Source organism: Aquarana catesbeiana, linkage group LG03 (genome assembly GCF_042186555.1).
Source record: "Aquarana catesbeiana isolate 2022-GZ linkage group LG03, ASM4218655v1, whole genome shotgun sequence".
Taxonomy (NCBI): domain Eukaryota; kingdom Metazoa; phylum Chordata; class Amphibia; order Anura; family Ranidae; genus Aquarana; species Aquarana catesbeiana.
The window spans coordinates 666,997,931-667,019,029 of record NC_133326.1 but is presented as its reverse complement, the minus strand read 5'-3'; the positions used below and the strand labels follow the sequence as shown (position 1 = coordinate 667,019,029).

Below are 21,099 nucleotides of genomic sequence, written 5' to 3'. Positions count from 1 at the left end.
TGGCGGACACATCGGACACTTTTGACACTATTTTGGGACCATTGTCTTTTATACAGCGATCAGTGCTATAAAAATTCACTGATTACTGTATAAATGACACTGGCAGGGAAGGGGTTAAACACTAGGGGGCGATCAAGGGGTTAAGTGTGTCCTAGAGAGTGATTCTAACTGTGGGGGGGGGCTACTACTAACATAACAGCGATCACTTCTCTGATCACAGGGAGCAGTAGATCTCTGTCTTGTCACAAGGCAGAACGGGGAAATGCCATGTTTACATAGGCATCTCCCCGTTCTGCGACTCCGTGACGCGATCGCCGGGAGTCTGCGGGTCCATGCGGGCACGGTCACACTGTACGCGCCAGGCGCACCCTCTAACCCCGCCAATTAAAGGATCCGTACAGGAACGCCCATTTGGCCACCGCTGCCATTGTGCCGACTTATATCGGCGTGCAGCGGTCGGCAAGTGGTTAAGATAGGGGTTGGGGTTAGGGTTTTTTGATTGAATTTATATTTTTATTATTTTTTATTTTATTTATAATTATTTGTGTATTTTATTATTTATTATTAATACTTATATTTACTTTTTGCATTCGAGCAGAAAAACACGCAACAAAAACGCACTAAAGCGCTCAAATCAAGCGTTTCCATGCATTTCTATGGACAAAAAAAAAGCTTAAAAAAAAAACAAAAAAAAAAACACACCAATCTTCCCGATTTGAGCTACAAAAAATGCTCCAGAACTTTTTTGAGCTTTAGGCGCTTGACTTCAGGCAACTTGGAGTGGAGATGTGAACCACCTCCATAGAGAATAATTGTGTTTTTTTTCTCCTCCAGCGTTTTGAAGCTTCAAGCTACAAAACCCTGGAGGTGTGAATGGGGCCTTAAAGAGGAGTTCCACCCAGGGGGTCCATTAAAAAAAAAAAAAAAAATTAAAAGTCAGCAGCTACAAATACTGCAGCTGCTGACTTTTAATTGGACACTTACCTGTCCCTGGGTCCAGCAATGCGGGGGATCGAAGCCCCGCTCGTCCCCCCCCTCCGCTCGTCGGCGCCGGCATTTCAACTGTGGGCGCCGGGCTGTGGCTTCACAGCCTGGCACCCACTGCGCATGCGCAAGCGGCGCCGCACGCCGTGATTGGCCGCTCAATCACCTGGGACCTGTAATGGGTCCCAGATGATTGACAGGAGGGAGGGAGCAGAGCTGAGCCCTTCCTGTGCCGAGGGGGAAGTGATGTCACCAGCCCAGGCAAAGAAAGAGGCAGACTACGAGGGACCCCCTAGCAACAGGCATTTAGAGGTAAGTAAAAAAAAAAAAATATCCAAATGTTTTTTTGTTTTTAGAATTTTTCAGGTATTTTTGTTTTTTTGGGTGGAACCCCACTTTAAAAGCACTAAATTACAAAATAGATTTTAGAGCAAACAATTTTTTTAACAATTTGTAGCAAAAACAGGAAACTTTCATTGCTCTTCTCGAGGCCTGAAACGTTATAGAGCAGCTCTTTTCTCCCAATGAGAGGCGCATTATTCTCTAGTCATTAGAGAGGTGAAGGAAGGACACATAGCTCAGAGGAATACAGACTTTAGCAGACACAGGTACAGTAAGTAGCAGATCTATAGGACATTTACCCCGCCGGTGAGGAATCTGTCACAGGGTGGAGTTGCATAGTCAATTCTCCTAGTTTGGTGAAGGCGGCTCCAGCTGCAGAGAATATCTCCCCGACCTGTGCGGACACACAAAGGGTACATCATATAATGAGACTCGTGACACCATTCATAAATATCATCACAAAAATATACTTCTCATCCTGCAAATAAAAAAACATTATACATTTTGTTTTGTTTTTTTAGCAGAGGCCCTAGAGAATAAAATGGCGGTCGTTGCAATTTTTTTATGTCACACGGTATTTGCGTAGCAGTTTTTCAAATGAAATTTCTTTGGAAAAAATACACTTTAGTGAATTAAAAGAAAAAAACAAAAAAACACAATATATTCAACCCTTTTTTTTTGTAAAATATGAAAGATGTTACGCCGAGAAAATAGATACCTAACATGTCACGCTTTAAAACTGCACATGGAATGCAATGGCGCCAAACTGTTATTGATCTCGCTCTGATGTTTGTGCCGATACCTCACATGTGTGGTGCGAACGCCGTTTACATATGTGGGCGTGACCTACGTATGTGTTCGCCACTGCCCGCGAGCACAGGGGGACGGGGGCACTTTTTAAAAAAAAAAGAAGTATCATTATTATTTATTTTGTTACTTTTTTTTTATTTTTACACTGTCCCTTTGCATTTTTTGTATCTCTTTTATTGCTGTCACAAGAAATATAAACATCCTTTTGTGACAAAAACAGAAGCACGACAGGTCCTCTTTATGGAGAGATGTGGGGTCAATATAGGGGTTGCCACCTTTTCTTCAAGTCAAACCCGAACACTTTAGGGGCACACAGCAATTTTTTTTTTGTAGTATAAACTATAAATATATTTTGCTATTAAAAAACATTTCTAATCATATGAAGTTAATAACAAGAGTCCCCCTTTACATCAGAGTCCACAGAGTTCCCTTTTAGATCAGAGTCCACATAGTTCCCCTTATACATCTGAACTTGCAGAGTTCCCTTTCACTGTAAGGGGGGACTCTGCAGACTCTGATGTAAGGGAGAACTCTGTGGACTCTAACATAAGGGATGCTCTGGGAACCCTGATCTAAGGGGGAACACTGAGAACTCTGATGTACGGAGAGGACTCTGATGTAAGGAGGAACACTGCAACCTCTGGTGTAAAGGGGAACTCTGATGTAAGGGGTGCTCTGAGAACCCTGTATTACCTTAGTGTACTCACTCAGAGGCAGGAGAGAGAAGGAGGGAGACTTCAGTCACAGGCAGGGATGGATGGTGAGCTCACTCACCCTTTGGCCGTCAGCACCTCTCATTCAGATGTATCTGGAAGCCATAGTCTGGTCTGAATAATGTGTCCGGGTTTCAGGCAGTCTGAAACCTGGACACATGATTCAGAACCCGAACAGTCTGGGTAAACCCCGGACAGGTGGCAACCCTAGGTCAATGAGACCCCACATCTCTCCTCTACAATGGAAAACATTAAGATTAAAAAAAAAAAAAAAAACATTGATCTAGTGCAAAAAATGGCCTTGTTTTCATCGACTGTAAAGGCATGGCCTTTTTTCAGAGCTTGGCCCCTTAGTTCCAGTGAAGGGAATTCTTAAGGTGTCAGCATATCAAGACATTTTGGACAATTTCATTCTCCCAACTTTGTGTGAACAGTTTGGAGATGGCCCCTTCTTGTTCCAACATGACTGCGCACCAGTGTACAAAGCAAGGTCTATAATGACATGGATGAGCGAGTTTGGGGTGAAGGAACTTGACTGTCCTGCACAGAGTCCTGACCTCAACCCGATAGAACACCTTTGGGATGAATTTGAGCGCAGACTGCAAGCCAGACCTTCTTGTCCAACATCAGTGCCTGACTTCACAAATGTGCTTCTGGAAGAATGGTCAAACATTCCCATAGACACACTCCTAAACCTTGTGGACAGCCTTCCCAGAAGAGTTGAAGCTGTTATAGCTGCAAAGGGTGGGTAAACCCAATATTGAACCCTACGGACAAAGACTGGGATGCCATTAAAGTTCATGTGCGTGTAAAGGCAGGTGTCCCAATACTTTTGATAATATAGTGTGTGTGTAAAGGCAGGCGTCCCAATACTTTTGATAATATAGTGTAAGTGTTTAGAGCAGGTCAGAGGCAGGCGAGTTTAGTGGCAGAAATCTGAATGCACCAAAATCTCGTTGAGGAGAGGAGCTTTTTGTCAGAAAATATGCTTGACGCATGTAAAACGCGTGTGAACAATAGGCGTGTTTTAGCGCTTGGAGTGTTATTTCATTTCAATAGCCAGAATAAAATGATTATTCCGGCCCATTAAATGAACTAACGCTCCAAGCGCTTGATGCACCTAAAACGTGTTACTGTGTTTACAAGTGCCAAGAGTTTTATCTGCTGCCAGGAGAAAAGGCGTCTAGTTGTCCAGTGTGGGTGGAGCCTTAATGCACATAGATGGAGCGATTTTATGGTTGCAGGAAAGAAAAATCGCTCAATTCCTCCATCAACACAGGTAGTGTAGATGGGGGAATCCCTCCCACAGAGGTATGGTATTCTCCCAGTAGGGGGACGGGGAGCTGTCCCGGCCAAGAGAACACACAGCGATTATTGCTAGTGGCTATAGCTGCTGGCAATAATCGCATGAAGTATCCTACAGGCTGGTTGTACCCAAGACGATCAATTGATCAACTTGGGTACAATCAGCCTGCCCATGCATGGTTTAAATCTTGACCGATCCCTGCTGAACAAGCAGAGATTCGAACCGTCTATCGGTCTATTCAATTTACAGCTGTCACATGACCCAGCTCTCTCCCAGCCTGTCTGCAGGGAAACATAAGCAGGAGGAGCTTCTAGTCCTCTGCTACTGGTCACATATTTAAAAAAAACAAAAAAAAAACAGCCTTTGGAATACAGAGTAAAAATAAATCATTAATATCAATAAACTGTTTTAAATTGTCATACAAATATATATTTGAAATGAAATCTTTATTATTTTTTTGGAAATAACATGGTGTGGGCGGTTTTCTGCCAGTCACAGGCTGTGTCTCATCCCTCCAGCCTGTGTCTTAGAATAAGAGGGAGGTGAAGCCTCCATCAATCTACATATAAGATCCTTTGCCCATTGTGTATTGCTGGTTAGTTGGGCATGGAGGAGGGAGGGAGGGAGAGGGCTGTCATTTACCACTGTGTATACACCCACATGTGTGACTCTATGGTCACATGGGCTGCTCCAATGTGAAAGGGAGGAAATGCTCAAAACACACTGAAAACTGAGCATGTGCAGAGCTGCCAGCTCCGGGAGGTTTTACCCTCTTGAAGGCTGGGTTATTTTTTTTGCTATTTAGCACTGTGCTACTTTAACTGGTAATGGAGCGGTCATTCAACACTGTACCCAAACAAAATTTATATCATTTTTTTCACACAAATAGAGCTTTCTTTTGGTGGTATTTAATCACCTCCGCGTCTTTTATTTTCTACAATATAAACGAAAAAAGACAGGAAAAAAAAAATATATATATTATGTATGTATGTATGTATGTATATACACACACACACACTATATATATATATATATTACTTTCTGCTATAAAACATATCCAATAGAAAAAAAAATAATAATAAAATATTAAAAATTCTTTATAAATTTAGGCCAAAATGTATTCTGCTTACATGTCTTTGGTAAAAAAAAAATTCCAAAAAGTGTACAAACTATGGTGAATATACTGGATTTTTTTTTTTTATATACTAGTAATGGCAGTGATCAGCGACTTAGAGCAGGACTGTGATAGTGCGATGGCCAATCAGACACTAACTGACACTAGGGGGGAACTGACTGACACTGACATCACCAGTAACACTAATACAGTGATCAGTGCTAATACTACACACTGTCACTGTACTAATGACACAGGCTGGGAAGGGGTTAACATTTAGGGGCGATCAAAGGGTTAAATGTGTGCCTAGCAATGTTTACTGTGTGCTGTTTTTACTAAGCAATGTGCCGGTTTTTACATCCTGCTTTGCAGGGAGCAAAAACAAAACAAAACAGTACATCACTGCTGTCTGTAGAGAGCTCTGTGTTGTTTACCAACACAGGGCTCTCTTCTGTAATTCGCTCCTCCGATCAGTGGGCTCTGGCCATGAATCATTGGTCGGGACCCACTGATCGGCTTGCGCTGCAGCGAATGGCAACTCAAGCTTCAGGTGTGCTTGCGCATTTGTGAGCAGACCCAGAAGAAAGCCATGATGTATAGGTACGTTATGGTGCCTGTATGAGCGGACCTGCCCCAGTATATGTACTGTGGTAGGTCGGCAAGCGGTTAAAGCGGATTTCCGACAAAAAAAAAAAATTACAAGTCAGCAGCTACAAATACTGCAGTTGCTGACTTTTAATAATCGGACACTTACCTGTCCCAGGGTCCAGCAATGCGGGGGAACGAAGCTCCGCTCCTCTCGCCCTTCTCTCTGCGGCGCCGGCATTGTAACGGTGGGTGTGGCTTCACCATTCCAAGTTTTTTCTGACGTAATTTCTGATCGTGTGTATGGGGCATTAGAAACGGCTGTTCACAGAGGCGATTAAAGACCAGATCGTCTTTGATCACCTCTATGGCCTTGGAGGACTGAATAGACGTCATAACGTCACTTACAGTCTAGGGCGGAAGTAAACTATTTTTTTTTTAAAAGCAAATCTGTCATCTCTTATTTCTATTACAAGGAATGTCTAAATTACTTGTAATAGGAATAAAAGTGATAAAATATTATAACAATTAAAGGGACAGTGTGAGAACAAAAAATAAAATAAATAAGATTAAAAAAAAAAAAAAAAAAAATGAAAGCGCCCCATCCCTCTGTGTGCAGAAGCGAACGTATATATATATATATATATATAACATTTGGGTGTTCTGTGTAATTTTCGAGCAAAAAAAATCCTGATTTTAAGAGCCCTTTCACACTGGGGCGGGGTCGGTGGTAAAACGCCGCTATTATTAGCGGCGTTTTATCGTCGGTATGCGGCCGCTAGCGGGGCGGTTTTACCCCCCGCTAGCGGCCGAGAAAGGGTTAAATACCACCGCAAAGCGCCTCTGCAGAGGCGCTTTGCCGGCAGTATAGCCGCGCCGTCCCATTGATTTCAATGGGCAGGAGCGGTAAAGGAGCGGTATACACTCCGCTCCTTCACCGCTCCAAAGATGCTGCTGGCAGGACTTTTTTTACCCCCCTCGGGGCTTTCACACTGGAATGAAAGCAGCGGCACTTTCGGGTCGGTTTACAGGCGCTATTATTAGCGCAATAGCGCCTGCAAACCAACCCAGTGTGAAAGGGGTCTAACTTAAAAATAAATTTAAAATAAAAGTCAATAAAAAGTTCCAGAAAAGGCCTGGTCAGCAAGTGGTTAAGGCTGCTTTCACACCGAGGCGGTTTTCAGGCGTTTTAGCGCTAGAAATCGCCTCTAACCAACACCTGGAAACCTCCCCATTCATTTCAGGCTCCTTTCACATCCCCGTGTATGGGGGGGACAATCGCAGTAAAAACGTGCAAATAGAATCACGGGACGCCCGTCGCCCAAAGGAAGCTCCTGTATTTCTTTTGGGCGAGGGGCGTCCTGCGATTCTGTTGGTGTGTTTTTACCGCAATCGTTGCCTGCCAAATCGCGGGAAAATCGTGCTGCGTTTGGGGTGCCATTAAAATCAATGGGAAACGCACCGGGAACCCCGTGAATTGTCACTATTGTAAATTGCAGGCAGAAACCGCGGCGATTCCGCCTGCAACTTCAGAACGCGGAGATGTGAACGGAGCCTCAGGGCCGGGTTCACACCACAAAAATGCACTCCACATCCTTTACAGATGTGTTTCTGCATCGACGTTTTTAACGCGTTCCAGTGTGTTTTTGATGTGTTTCCAGATGTATCCCAGGCGCTTTTCTTATTTTTTTCCTGTTTTTTTCCCACTATACTAGGGTCCAGTGCGTTTTGATGCATTTTACTGCTACTACAGTTAAAAAGCGCAGCTAAAACTTCGGTTTTACCGCTTTCGCGGAGTGGCTACAGGTAAAAAGTGCTGCATTTATGGTGCGCTACCGTTGATTATAATGGAAGGCGATTTTTTTCAAACAGGCATAATGATCAATATTACATCTGTAATATTCATAATAAAAATAATAATAATAATTCCAATGAGCACTAAAAAACAAAACAGTAGCCAGCTGTGCTGATATCAGTGATAATAAAAGTCACAATGGCAGAGATTATAATCATTGTGTTGTTATTGATAATCAGCACTGAGCCATAATATGTATTAGATTAGATCAATGTTACTATATACAGCCTCCTTCTACACTAATAATAATACACTAGCATGTTGATATAATGTAGCTGCTCCTGGCCACTGTAGCAGAAGGTTGACTCTGCATGCTGGGATTTGTAGTTCAGTACATGAACTAGCAACAACCCAGCAATTGGTACTTAACTACAAATCCCAGGATGCACCACAACTGTACCAGATGATTCCTCCCCTCCAATCACAGACCGCCTAGGCCTCCCGCTCACCTTGGTGGACGTTGACGTCATGGCGCCGGGGGGGAGTGGGTGGGAAGAGCGGGTATACCAGGAGCAAGCCGAGATGTTCTGCGTTCCCCGGCCGTGCAGCTGACGGTGAGGCGACCCGATACCCCCGAACCAGTCGCCTTTTTCCCCCTCTAGCTAATTCGCCGCCCGCACACCCGAGCCTCGGGCTGCTATTGGTTCCTTCCGCTGACGATCGAAAGCACGGTGGTTCCCGCCTACAGCCGCGCGGCTATTGGCTGACGTCACTGTCCATTACCCTCATTCGTAGGTTCCCGCCCCCCTCTGTGTTCCTATTGGCCGGTGGCTCGCTTGTTGATTGGCTGAGCTACACAATAAAGATTACAGAGCCTGAGAGAGAGAGAATGATCCTGTACTGTTACCCATAGCAACCAATCAGCTTCCACTGTTGTAGTTTATTTATTTATTTATTTATTTATTTCAGGTACTTATATAGCGCCGTCAATTTACGCAGCGCTTTACATATATTGTACATTCACATCAGTCCCTACCCTCAAGGAGCTTACAATCTAAGGTCCCTAACTCACATTCATACATACTGGGGACAATTTAGACAGGATCCGATTAACCTACCAGCATGTCTTTGGAGTGTGGGAGGAAACCCACGCAGGCACAGGGAGAACATGCAAACTCCAGGCAGGTAGTGTCGTGGTTGGGATTTGAACCAATGACCCTTCTTACTGCTAGGCGAAAGTGCTACCCACTGCACCACTGTGTTGTAGTTCATAGAAAGGATCCTGAGCTAGTTGCTATGGGCAACAAAGAAGGTTTATTAGCTATGTCTGTACACATAAGGCCCCCAGCTTTATAAATTGGTGCACCGGGGTCACCTGAACTTCCCATTTCTCATACATGGACTTTACCACTCCCATCTACTGCTGTGTGGGGGGCACTACGACCGGCAACACCCACCGTCACCCATCACCCACTGTGACCCCCCACCGTCACCCATCACCCACTGTGACCCCCCACCGTCACCCATCACCCACTGTGACTGTCACCCATCACCCGCTGTGACCCCCCATCATCACCCACTGTGACCGTCACCCATCACCCACTGTGACCCCCCCCCATCACCCACTGTGACCGTCACCCATCACCCGCTGTGACCCCCCATCATCACCCATCACCCACTGTGACCCCCCACCGTCACCCATCACCCACTGTGACCCCCCCCCATCACCCACTGTGACCGTCACCCATCACCCGCTGTGACCCCCCATCATCACCCATCACCCACTGTGACCCCCCACCGTCACCCATCACCCACTGTGACCCCCCCCACCATCACCCACTGTGACCGTCACCCATCACCCGCTGTGACCCCCCATCATCACCCATCACCCACTGTGACCCCCCACCGTCACCCATCACCCACTGTGACCCCCCCCACCATCACCCACTGTGACCGTCACCCATCACCCGCTGTGACCCCCCATCATCACCCATCACCCACTGTGACCCCCCACCATCACCCACTGTGACCCCCCACCGTCACCCATCACCCACTGTGACCGTCACCCATCACGCACTGTGACCCCCCCACTGTCACCCATCACCCGCTGTGACCCCCCACCGTCACCCATCACCCACTGTGACCCCCCCCACCGTCGCCCATCACCCACTGTGACCCCCCCACCGTCACCCATCACCCACTGTGAGATTCCTTCCTAGAATCAGCTTTAGATCTTTCCCGGGGAATAAAACGGTGGGTGTTGCAATTGTTTATGGGACACAATATTTGTGCGACTGTTTATCAAACACGTTTTCAGGGAAAAAATGTACACAAATGCAATATAATACCCAATTATGTGATAAAATATAAAACACAAGGTTGTGTCGAGTAAATAGATACCAAACATGCCAAGATTTAGAAATTGCACACGTATGTTAGTATCCAGTTATACTTCAGGAAAGAATACAGATCTTTTTTAACCACTTGCCTACCGGGCACTTTTACCCCCTTTCTTCCCAGGCCAGTTTTCAGCTTACAGCGCTGTCACACTTTGAATGATAATTGCGCAGTCATGTAACGCTGTACCCAAATTACATTTTTATCCTTTTTTTTTGCACAAATAGATCTTTCTTTTGGTGGTATTTAATCACCACTGGGGTTTTTTTTATTTTTTGCTAAATAAACAAATAAAGACAGAAAATCTTGAAAAAAATAATTTTTTTCATAGATTGTTATAACATTTTGGAAACAGGTAATTTTTTTACTTCACTGGTGGGCACTGATCAGGAGGCAGTGATGAGGTGGCACTGATCAGGAGGCATTGATGAGGCGGCACTGATCAGGAAGCATTGATGAGGCGGCACTGATCAGGAGGCATTGATGAGGCGGCACTGATCAGGAAGCATTGATGAGGCGGCACTGATCAGGAAGCATTGATGAGGCGGCACTGATCAGGAGGCATTGATGAGGCGGCACTGATCAGGAGGCATTGATGAGGCGGCACTGATCAGGAGGCATTGATGAGGCGGCACTGATCAGGAGGCATTGATGAGGTGGCACTGATCAGGAAGCATTGATGAGGCGGCACTGATCAGGAGGCCTTGATGAGGCGGCACTGATCAGGAGGCATTGATGAGGTGGCACTGATCAGGAGGCATTGATGAGGTGGCACTGATCAGGAGGCATTGATGAGGCGGCACTGATCAGGAGGCCTTGATGAGGCGACACTGATCAGGAAGCATTGATGAGGCGGCACTGATCAGGAGGCATTGATGAGGCGGCACTGATCAGGAGGCATTGATGAGGCGGCACTGATCAGGAAGCATTGATGAGGTGGCACTGATCAGGAGGCATTGATGAGGCGGCACTGATCAGGAGGCACTGATGAGGCGGCACTGATCAGGAGGCACTGATGAGGCGGCACTGATCAGGACGCATTGATGAGGCAGCACTGATCAGGAAGCTTTGATGACGCAGCACTGATCAGGAAGCATTGATGAGGCGGCACTGATCAGGAAGCATTGATGACGCAGCACTGATCAGGAAGCTTTGATGAGGCCGCATTGAGCAGGAGGCATTGATGAAGCGGCACTGGTGGGCACTGATAAAGAAGCATTGATGAGGTGGCACTGATCAGGAAGCATTGATGAGACGGCACTGGTGGGCACTGATCAGGAAGCATTGATGAGACGGCACTGGTGGGCACTGATCAGGAAGCATTGATGAGGCTGAACTGATAGGCACTGGTAGGTGACACTGATACTGAGGAACTGATGGGCACTGCATGACATCACTGATTGGCCCTGATTAGCAGCACTAGCACTGATGGGCAAATGTTGGGACCGATGTCCCTTTTACAGAAGCCTGTTATCGGCTTTATTCTTTTCTCCTCACGCTGACAGCAACCGATAACCAGCTTCTGTTTACAGCCTGTGATCAGCTGTCATTGGCTGACATCACATGGTAAAGTGCCGCTGTGTTTGGCCCTTTATCCCGATCTGTGAACAGCTGAGTCCTAGGGACTCGCGTACATGCATTGGAGGGCATTTAAAGCTCATGCTGTAGCCGTCTTTCGTGTATAGCGTGGGTGGGAACAGGTTAAAGCAATGTACTGAGCTGGCCAGAACCACCTCTAGGGGGAGCATATTCCACATTTTCACAGCTCTTACTGTGAAGAAACCTTTCCATATTTTGAGATTAAATTTCTTTTCCTCCAGACGTAAAGAGTGCCCCCTTGTCCTCTGTGATTACCTTAAAGTGAATAACTCAACACCAAGTTCACAATGTGGACCACTTAAGTGTAGCACCCTCTTCCTTAGGTAGGTACTAGGTGTAGGTTTGTGTAAGCTGCCAGCGCAGGTAAATTTAGGCAGGCCTATTCTGTGAGCTAGGCCTGTTTGTTTTGATCTGGGGGCAGGGGAGTGGTTTAGTATAGCAGTAGGTGACTGACATGTGCCTCAGCTCTTGGGTGCTTCCTCTGTTTCCAGGGAGAACGTTCTGGAAAAGTGGCAGGGCAGAGAGCTGGAGTGACATGTGGTGCATGTGAGGAGCTCTGACCAATACCCAGCTAGGATCTAGGAACTAGGGGGCAGGCCTCCTACATACACCCATGGTCAGCCTGCTGGGGGAGGAGTTGTCAGCTGGGTGAACTGGATGATGGAGTGTTAGACTGTCGTGTCTGAGGGAACCCCCTTTCTGGGGGGGGGGGGGTGTACCTCAGGCAGGGAGCTCTGGAGTTGGGAGGGAGCCTCTCCTTACACGGTCATGGAGTGGTGTCCTGGAACAGGAGCTGAAGGAGACAGTTGGTCCGGAGTAAAGTCATTCAGGAGGGATCCAGGGCAGGTGTTGGTGAGCGGAATGATCTGGAAGAGACATGTCAGGGGAGTTGGATGTAGAGCCAGAGGGAGAGACTGTGGGTGTTTTGTGTCAAGTCGCTGCAGCCAGGAGGGCGGGCAGGATTTGCAAGTCGGACTTGCTGGTGTCAGTAGTCCATCTACATTTTTTCTTCTCTTTCAAATCGGTTGCTACCACAAAGGGGTACTGCAGACCCCGACCTACAAAGGGCCATCAAGGAAAGACTTATTCAGAGTGAGGCCTAGTCATGTGCTAATGGTGTGACAGGAGACTAAAGTCGGACAGTGAAGTAAGAGCTCCTAAGTAGTGTGCTGGAGGAAAGGACTGTCAAGTTTAGAGTCAACCATCTTTTGTTCTATGGAGAAGGATACACGCAACTACTTTTACTCTGCTGAGAAGTGAGACGCAGCTACTTTTATTCTGCCAAGCAATGTTCATCCTACGGGCATCCCATGTCCCTTTTCCCCAACCAAATTCAATCCCCTAATAAAAACAAGCAAAAGACTTCATTGACTGAGAAGTGTGTCTAATGGAGGTCTGGGAGCAGGGTGAAACGTGTGGATGCTATAACGCGTAGCAACCCCATGGGGCCATCGCTACATATGTCGTTGTAAATGCTGATCATATCCCCCCTTAAACTTCTCTTCTCAAGAGAGAATAAATTCAGTTCCTCTAATCTCTCCTCATAGCTGAGCTCCTCCATGACTCTTATCAGTTTGGTTGCTCTTCTCTGCACTTTCTCCAGTTCCCCGATATCCTTTTTGTGAACTGGTCTTACTAATGATTTGTACAGGGGCAACATTATCTCTCCCTCTGGAGTCCATACCTCCTAACTACTTGCTGACCAGCCTCCGTCATTATACTGCGGCAGGTCGGCTCGTTCCCGCGAATCGCCGTGGTTGTACGTCGGCCCTTTAAACAGCAATAGCAGGCGCCTGCTGCACGGCAGGGGACCTAAAGCACGTGTCCGGCGGTCGTACGCGAACGCGGCCACGAGAGCCAGAACGGGGATGTGTGTATGTAAACGCACAAATCTTTGTTCTGGCAGGAGAGACAGATGGTCTGTTCCTACTAATCAGGAACAGCGATCTGGCTCCTCCTCTAGTCAGTCTTAACCCGCCACAGTTAGAACACACACTAGGGAACACAGTTAACCCCCTTCACTACCAGTGACATTTATACAGTAATCAGTCCATTTTTATAGCACAGATCGCTGTATAAATGTTAATGGTCCCCAAAAAAGTGTCCGATCTGTCTACCGCAATGTCGCAGTCCCGCTAAAAATCGCAGATCGCCACCATTACTAATAAAAAAAATAAAAATAATAAAAATGCATAAATCTATTCCCTATTTTGTAGACATGATACTTTGTGCAAACCAATCAATGTATGCTTGTTGCAATTTTTTTTTTTTTTTTTACCAAAAATCTGTAGAATACATATTGGCCTAAACTGATGAAGAAATTTATTTTTTTACATTTTTTGTGGGATATTTATTATAGCAAAAAAGTATAAAAATTTTTTTTTTTTTTGTCGCTCTGTTTTTTGTTCATAGTGCAAAAAATAAAAACCGCAGAGGTGACCAAATACCACTAAAAAAAGCTCTATTTGTGGGGAAAAAAAGGACATAAATTGTGTTTGTGTACAGCGTCGCACGACCGCGCAATTGTCAGTTAAAGGGACGCAGTGCCGTATCATAAAAAAAAGGCCTGGTCAATAAGGGGGCAAATCTTCCAGTCCTTAAGCGGTTAATACAAGAAAGGACTTTGCGCGCTTTGGAAACTGCAGCTTGGCATTGCATGCTATTTTTAACCACCTAACCTCCGGAAGCTTTACCCCCCCTTCATGACCTGGCCATTTTTTTGTGATACGGCACTGCGTTACTTTAACTGACAACGCGGTCATTCGACGTTGTACCCAAATAAAATGTTTGTTCTTTTTCCCCCACAAATAGAGCTTTCTTTTGGTGGTATTTGATCACCTCTGCGGTTTTTATTTTTAGTGCTATAAACAAAAAAGAGCGACAATTTAAAAAAAAAAAAATTACATTCTGCTATAAAACATAACCAATAAAAAAAATTTCAAAAATCAAATTTCCTCCTCAGTTTAGGCCAATATTAATTCTGCTACATGTTTTTGGTAAAAAAAAAAAAAAAAATCCCAATAAGTGTATATTGTTTGGTTTGCGCAAAAGTTATAGCGTCTACAAACTATGGAACATTTTAAATTAAAATTTTTATTTATTTTTACTAGTAATGGCGGCGATCAGCGACTTGTAGCAGGACTGCGACATTGCGGCGGACAAATCGGACACCTAACTGACACTTTTTGGGGACCGGTGACACTAATAAGGTGATCAGTGCTAAAAATATGCACTAAAACAAATAAATACTCGCGCTAGGTGTCAAATCGTGAAAAATAAAATAAAATGACCTGCAGCTGCTGTCCGCCGAGTGCTAAATCACCTCAAATGACAATGTAAATAATACAGCGCTTGCAGTTTACAATATTATATAAATTATTTTTGTGACAAAAATTGCAAAACAGTCCCTTTTAAAGTGCTCAGTGCTCCAAAAAAAGCGCTGAAGTGCTTCACGCAAACATGCTGTCATGTGCTACACTCCCCTCTTGTATACCTACTCACCAGAGAAAATGGACCCTCAGCTTTGCAGTCTGGGGGGTCTGTTTCTGGTGTTAGGAAGATGGGCCTATGTACAGTGGCAACCGGTGGTAATTTGTTTTTGGGGGGTTGGCAAACAGTCACACCCCCCCTCCCCGTCGGTCGGTCGGCGGGTGGGTCTGGCGCACTTTACCCCATCTATGCAGCGATACACCGGCGGCTTCCCTTGCTTGGCGGCGGCGGCTTTCCCTTCCTCTGCTCTCCACAGGCATCGTCGGCTTCCATTTCCTCCTCCTCAGAGGCCAATCGTAAGTCTTTTCTTTTCGGAAAAAGGGTCTCAGATCTGCTTCTGATTGGCCAGATTGAGGATCGGTGTTACAACAACAAATATTCTATCGCTGTCGTAACACCTGGGTGGGCTCATGGCGCAATGCTCTGTGCTCTGAGCCCACCCTATTTTGAAGCCTAATAGAGCCTATGGGCGGAAGTGACGTTGTTGGCTAGGAAACCTGGAAATGCGTTGACGCGTTTCGCCCCTCCTCCAGGGCGTCGTCAAGGACATCACTTCCGGTTTCTGAATGATCAAATTTATACCAGAGGAGAGAGAACCTCCTTTCTCATTAGAGCCTATGGCTCTTATCAGGTGCTTCAAAAAACACCCCCGCCACTGTAATTTAGGGGCCCCGTGTCCTGAAAGGGGCTGGACGCATGAATAGGGGGTGGCCGTGGATAGATTCATGCTATGCATGAATCTATCCATTAACCATATAGAGGAGGTGGCGCCTGGGAGCCCCTAATGGACACCACTGCCTCTGGATCTCCTTGGTAAGATCTCCAAACAAAGGTCTTTGGGGTAGCTAAGATATCCACCAGGCTCCACAAAATAAAATGATGCTCATAGTGAAGTACTGTAAGAATGTATTCATCTGCGCAATCATGAGCGACACTTACAAGGTTCCAGATAAAAATGAGCATAGGACAAATGTGAGGCTCTTCCGGGTTCACCAAGGGCGGAAGTGACGTCGTTGGCTAGGAAACCTGGAAATGCGTCAACGCGTTTCGCCCCTCCTCATCATCAAGGACATCATCAAGGGCGTCATCAAGGACATCACTTCCGGTTTCTGAATGATCAAATTTATACCCGAGGAGAGAGAACCTCCTTTCTCATTGACCAATAGAGTGATGACAAATATGTCACAGAAATGATTTATACAATATTGTAAACTGCAAGCGCTCCTCACATCCAGAGTAGGTCTGTGGACTTGATGATGTCAGGCATAGTCCACTGCATTAGACCATTGGGGGGGGGGGGGGGCAGGAGCCACAAGGACCAGTCTTGTGTGAGGAGGATTAGGTAAGTATATCTCCAATCCCCCTAGACATGAATGAGCAGTTAACCTGTGCAGTGCAGGCACAGCACAAACCACGCCCTGCTCCCTCCTCACTGGCTGCGATTGACAGCAGCAGGAGCCAATGTCTCTGAGCCTATGAGGAGGAAGAGAGCCGCTGCTCTTATGTACAATGCTGGATCGAGATGAGGCTCAGGTAAGTAAAAGGGAGGCTGAGGGAGCAGCACACAGGTTTTTTTACCTTCATGCAAACAATGCATGAAGGTAGAAAAACCTTCAGCCTTTAGAACCACTGTAATAATAGCGGGAAGATGTGGTTGGTGTAGGTGGTGGAGGGATGACAGCAAGTTACCTTTGGTGCTCAAGCTAAAATTCGAACTGCAATTGAGAAAAACTTTCTCTGCGACGTTCCCGGTCTGGTCAGCATCATTTATCTGCTCCGTTCTTTGATGGCGACCTCTGCTGGATAAAAACAGTATTTTCTTTCATTAACATTTTTTTTATCTCCAGTATCTGTATATGTGTTGGTGCTTCCATGACGGGACAAAGTCAGATAATATTTCATCCCATTAACTTGATTGGATGAAAGTTTTCCCCCCTTAATATCTGAAGATATTTTTTCCTTCTCGTGCCAAACGGCACCCCCTTCCCCCTTTCCTTAGGGTAAGGGTCTCCAAACATTCTGAACAAAGGGCCAGTTTACTATCCTTCAGACTTTGAGAGGGCCTGACTGTGGCCAGTGTGAGTATAAAATGCCCTGTCATCAATGGGAGAGTAAAGAATGCGCCATCATTGGTGTCGGTGGGAGGAGTAGTGCCCCATCATCGGTGTCAGTGGGAGGAATAGTGCCCCATTATTAGTGTCAGTGGGAAGATTAGGGCCCTGCAGTTAGTGTCATTGGGAAGAATAGTGTCCCGTCATTGGTGTCAGTGGAAGCAATAGTGCCACGTTCTTGGTATCAGGGCAACAAATAGTGCCCCATCACTGGTGTCAGTGGGTAGAATAGTGCCCCATTGTTGGGGTCAGTAGTAGGAATCCTACTACTGACCCCCAACAGTCCCCTGTTGGTATCGGTGACAATATTTATGCCCCATTGCTGGTGTAGAAGGAATAGTGCCTTGTATCAGTGGGGGGAATAGTGCCCCAAGGGCCTGATATAGGCAAGCAAAGGGCCACATCCAGCCCCCCAGGCCACAGTTTGGAGACCACTGTCTTAGGGTTAGCAGTGATGCCACTGTCACTACTCCTGTCAGCCTTGTAGCAGAAGCATCTGGCACAGGGCTCCCCCATCCCTGCAATAAACCATTGCGCCCAAGGCAGCCTCCCCTCCTGCCCACCCCTTGTTCAGGCCCTGCTGTGCAACTGAGGATGCAGAGAAAGCCATATGTGTTTGAGTTTTGGGGTGCACGCCCTAATGCAATAGGCTGCGCACACCTATGGAAGTCCCGTTTGCAGTTTGCGAGAAGCCATGTGGGGAACACATCAACACAGCAAACTTTTTGGCCTAAAAGCAAAATGCTATGTGTGACGGAAAACTAACACTGCACATCACCCAGAACACACCATCCCTACTGTGAAACATGGTGGTGGCAGCATCATATTGTGGGGATGCTTTTCTTCAGTAGGGACAGGGAATTCATAATGCAAATCTCTCATTCCACCACATCCCAAAGTTGCTCTATTGGATTGAGAACTGGTGAGTGTGGAGGCCATTGGAGTACAGGGACCTCATTGTCCAGTGGTGAGATGATTAGAGCTTTGTGACATGGTGCATTATCCTGCTGGAAGGACGTGGTGTTTAAATGATACTCAATTGGTACTAAAGGGCCCAAAGTGTGCCATGAAAATATCCCCCCCACCATTACATCACCACCAGCCTAAACCATTGATACAAGGCAGGATGGATCCATACTTTCATGTTGTTTACACCAAATTCTGATTCTACCATCTGAATGTCACAGCTGAAATCGAAACTCATCAGACCAGGGAACGTTTTTCCAATCTTCTATTGTCCAATTTTGGTGATTCTGTGTGAGTTGTAGCCTCAGTTTCCTGTTCTTAGCTGACAGGAGTGGCACCCGGTGTGGTCTTCTGCTGCTGTAGCCCATCTGCTTCAAGGTTCGATGTGTTGTGCGTTCAGTAATGGTATTCTGCATACCTTGGTTGTAACAAGTTATTATTTGAGTTACTGTTGTCTTTCTATCATCTGGAACTGGTCTGCCCATTCTCCTCTGACATCAACAAGGCATTTTCCTCCACACAACTGCCGCTCACTGGATATTTTCTCTTTTGTGGACCATTCTCTGTAATCCCTAGAGATGGTTGCGTGTGCAAATCCCAGTAGATCAGCAGTTTTTGAAATACTCAGACCAGCCCTGTCTGGCACCAACAACCATGCCACATTCAAAGTCACATAAATCCCCTTTCTTCCCCATTCTAATGCTCGGTTTGAACTTCAGTCGTCTTCACCACATTTGCTGCCATGTGATTGGCTGATTAGCAATTTGTGTTACCGAGCAATTAAACAGGTGTACCTAATGAGATGGCCGGTGAGTGTATATTGTACATCTCAGTCCTATTGTCATATGTGATGTGGATGGGGGGGGAATCCTTCCCGCCGAGTTATTGTATTCTGGAAGAGGGGTGTCAGAATACACTGATCAGTGCTGCCGGCTAGAACTGGTGACCCCTCTAATGAGAAATATCTATATAGGGGGAATAAGGACCTCCTTTCCGGAGGCTGGAGTTTGCTGGTATGTTGCTCCTGCAATGAGTATGTCTGGGAGGCCCGAGCCATTGAAGGGGTACAGATCTTCATGATGTGTGTATGGAGGGGGCTGAGCGCATTTTAATTTTTTTTTTTACAAAGGTGATTGTGTACTTTAGGCAAGTCCACACTGTTAGACTGAGCACTGCACAAAGCAAAAAAGCCCCGATTTGCTCCCTTGTCCTAACACGTCCTTTCTGATTAAATATACCATCGTTTTTATAAGATAACATATGTTCAAGTCCAGCTTCAGCCCTGCATTTCTCCCCTTTTACCTTCTGTATTTGTGCATTTCATATCTTATCCATTGCTGGACTGTCCTCTGTGTTGGAGAGAGAGTGCAGTGATGGCATTACACCAGTATGAGTACATGGCACTGTGTGTGACGCTCTGCAGGTCCCCAACACAACGCACTCATCCAGGTGTCATTCAACCCAGAAGACTGAGGACATCTTGTGGCAGAGAAGAGGTACTTTCAGGGGAAGAGTACCAGAGAGGAGGCGAGAGGTGAATACTGCAACTAAGGAATTTCTAATATTATACAATGGCGGGACCTTTTTTTTTTTTGTTAACCACTTCAATACCGGGCACTTTCCCCCCTTCCTGCCCAGGCCAATTTTCAGCTTTCAGCGCTGTCACTTTTTAAATGACAATTGGGCGGTCATCCATCACTGTACCCAAACTACATTTTTATCATTTTGTTCCCACAATTAGAGCTTTCTTTTGGTGGTATTTGACCACCTCTGCGGTTTTTATTTTTTTCTAAACGAATAAAAAAAGACCAAAAGTTTTGAAAAAAATAAAGTTTTTGTTTCTGTTATATAAAATTTTGTAAATAAGTAAGTTTTCTCCTTCACTGATGGGCACTGATAGGTTGCACTGATGGTACTTATGGGTGGCACTGATAAATGGCACTGCTGGGCATTGATGGCTGGCACTGATAGATTTAACTGATAGGCATCACTGGCAGGCATTTTTCTTTGGCACTGATTGGCATTTCCCTGGTGGTCCAGTATGGTGGCCATCCCTGGTGGTCCTGGCGGCATCCTGGTGGTCTGCACTGATAAACAATCAGCACAGACACCCCCCCCCCCCATCAGGAGAGCAGCTGATTGGATCTCCTCTACTCGCGTTTGTCAGCAGGGCTGGACTGGGACAAAAATTTGGCCCTGGACTTCATCCAGACCGGCCCACTTTAATTTTGCAAACATGCACAAAAACAGTATATAAACTATACACAATTGTGCAAAAAAACATAAGGGTCCCCAGAGAGCCCCCTTACATCAGAGTACCCAGAGAGCCTCAGTCTTGCATCAGGATCCCCAGAGAGCCTCAGTCTTGCATCAGGGTACCCAGAGAGCCTCCTCCTTACATCAGGATCCCCAGGGAGCCTCCCCCTAACATCAGGGTCCCCAGAGAGCCTCCCCCTTACATCACAGTCCCCGGAGAGCCCCCCCTTACGTCAGAGTCCCCAGAGAGCCTCCCCCTTACATCAGGGTCCCCAGAGAGCCTCCCCCTTATATCAGGGTCCCCAGAGAGCCCCCTCTTACATCAGGGTCCCCAGAGAGCCCCCCTTACATCAGGATCCCCAGTGAGCCTCCTCCTTACATCAGGGTCCCCAGAGAGCCTCCCCCTTACATCAGGGTCCCCAGAGAGCCTCCCCCTTACATCAGGGTCCCCAGAGAGCCTCCCCCTTACATTAGGGTCCCCAGAGAGCCTCCCCTTTACATCAGGGTCCCCAGAGAGTCTCCCCCTTACCTCAGGGTCCCCAGAGAGCCTCCCCCTTACATCAGGGTCCCCAGAGAGCCTCCCCCTTACATCAGGGTCCCCAGGGAGCCTCCCCCTTACATCAGGGTCCCCA

At 46.4% G+C, this 21,099-nt stretch overlaps 1 protein-coding gene across 4 annotated transcripts in view; it reads right to left on the bottom strand.

Annotated features, from left to right (window-relative positions):
- The window catches only part of BACC1 (BPTF associated chromatin complex component 1), a 30,445-nt gene extending 22,000 nt beyond the window's left edge, over positions 1 to 8,445 (bottom strand). For 2 of the 4 annotated variants that reach the window (XM_073622835.1, XM_073622836.1), the window contains exons 1-2: positions 8,159 to 8,442; positions 1,626 to 1,720 (exon numbers count right to left, since the gene is read on the bottom strand). In XM_073622835.1, the coding sequence (XP_073478936.1) occupies positions 1,626 to 1,720; positions 8,159 to 8,179 (116 nt within the window). In that variant the 5' untranslated portion in view covers positions 8,180 to 8,442. Of the gene's footprint in view, positions 1 to 1,625; positions 1,721 to 8,158 lie in introns of all 4 variants that reach the window. The other 2 variants (XM_073622838.1, XM_073622837.1) reach the window with 2 other exon arrangements.
- Between the last annotated feature and the right edge of the window lie 12,654 nt (positions 8,446 to 21,099).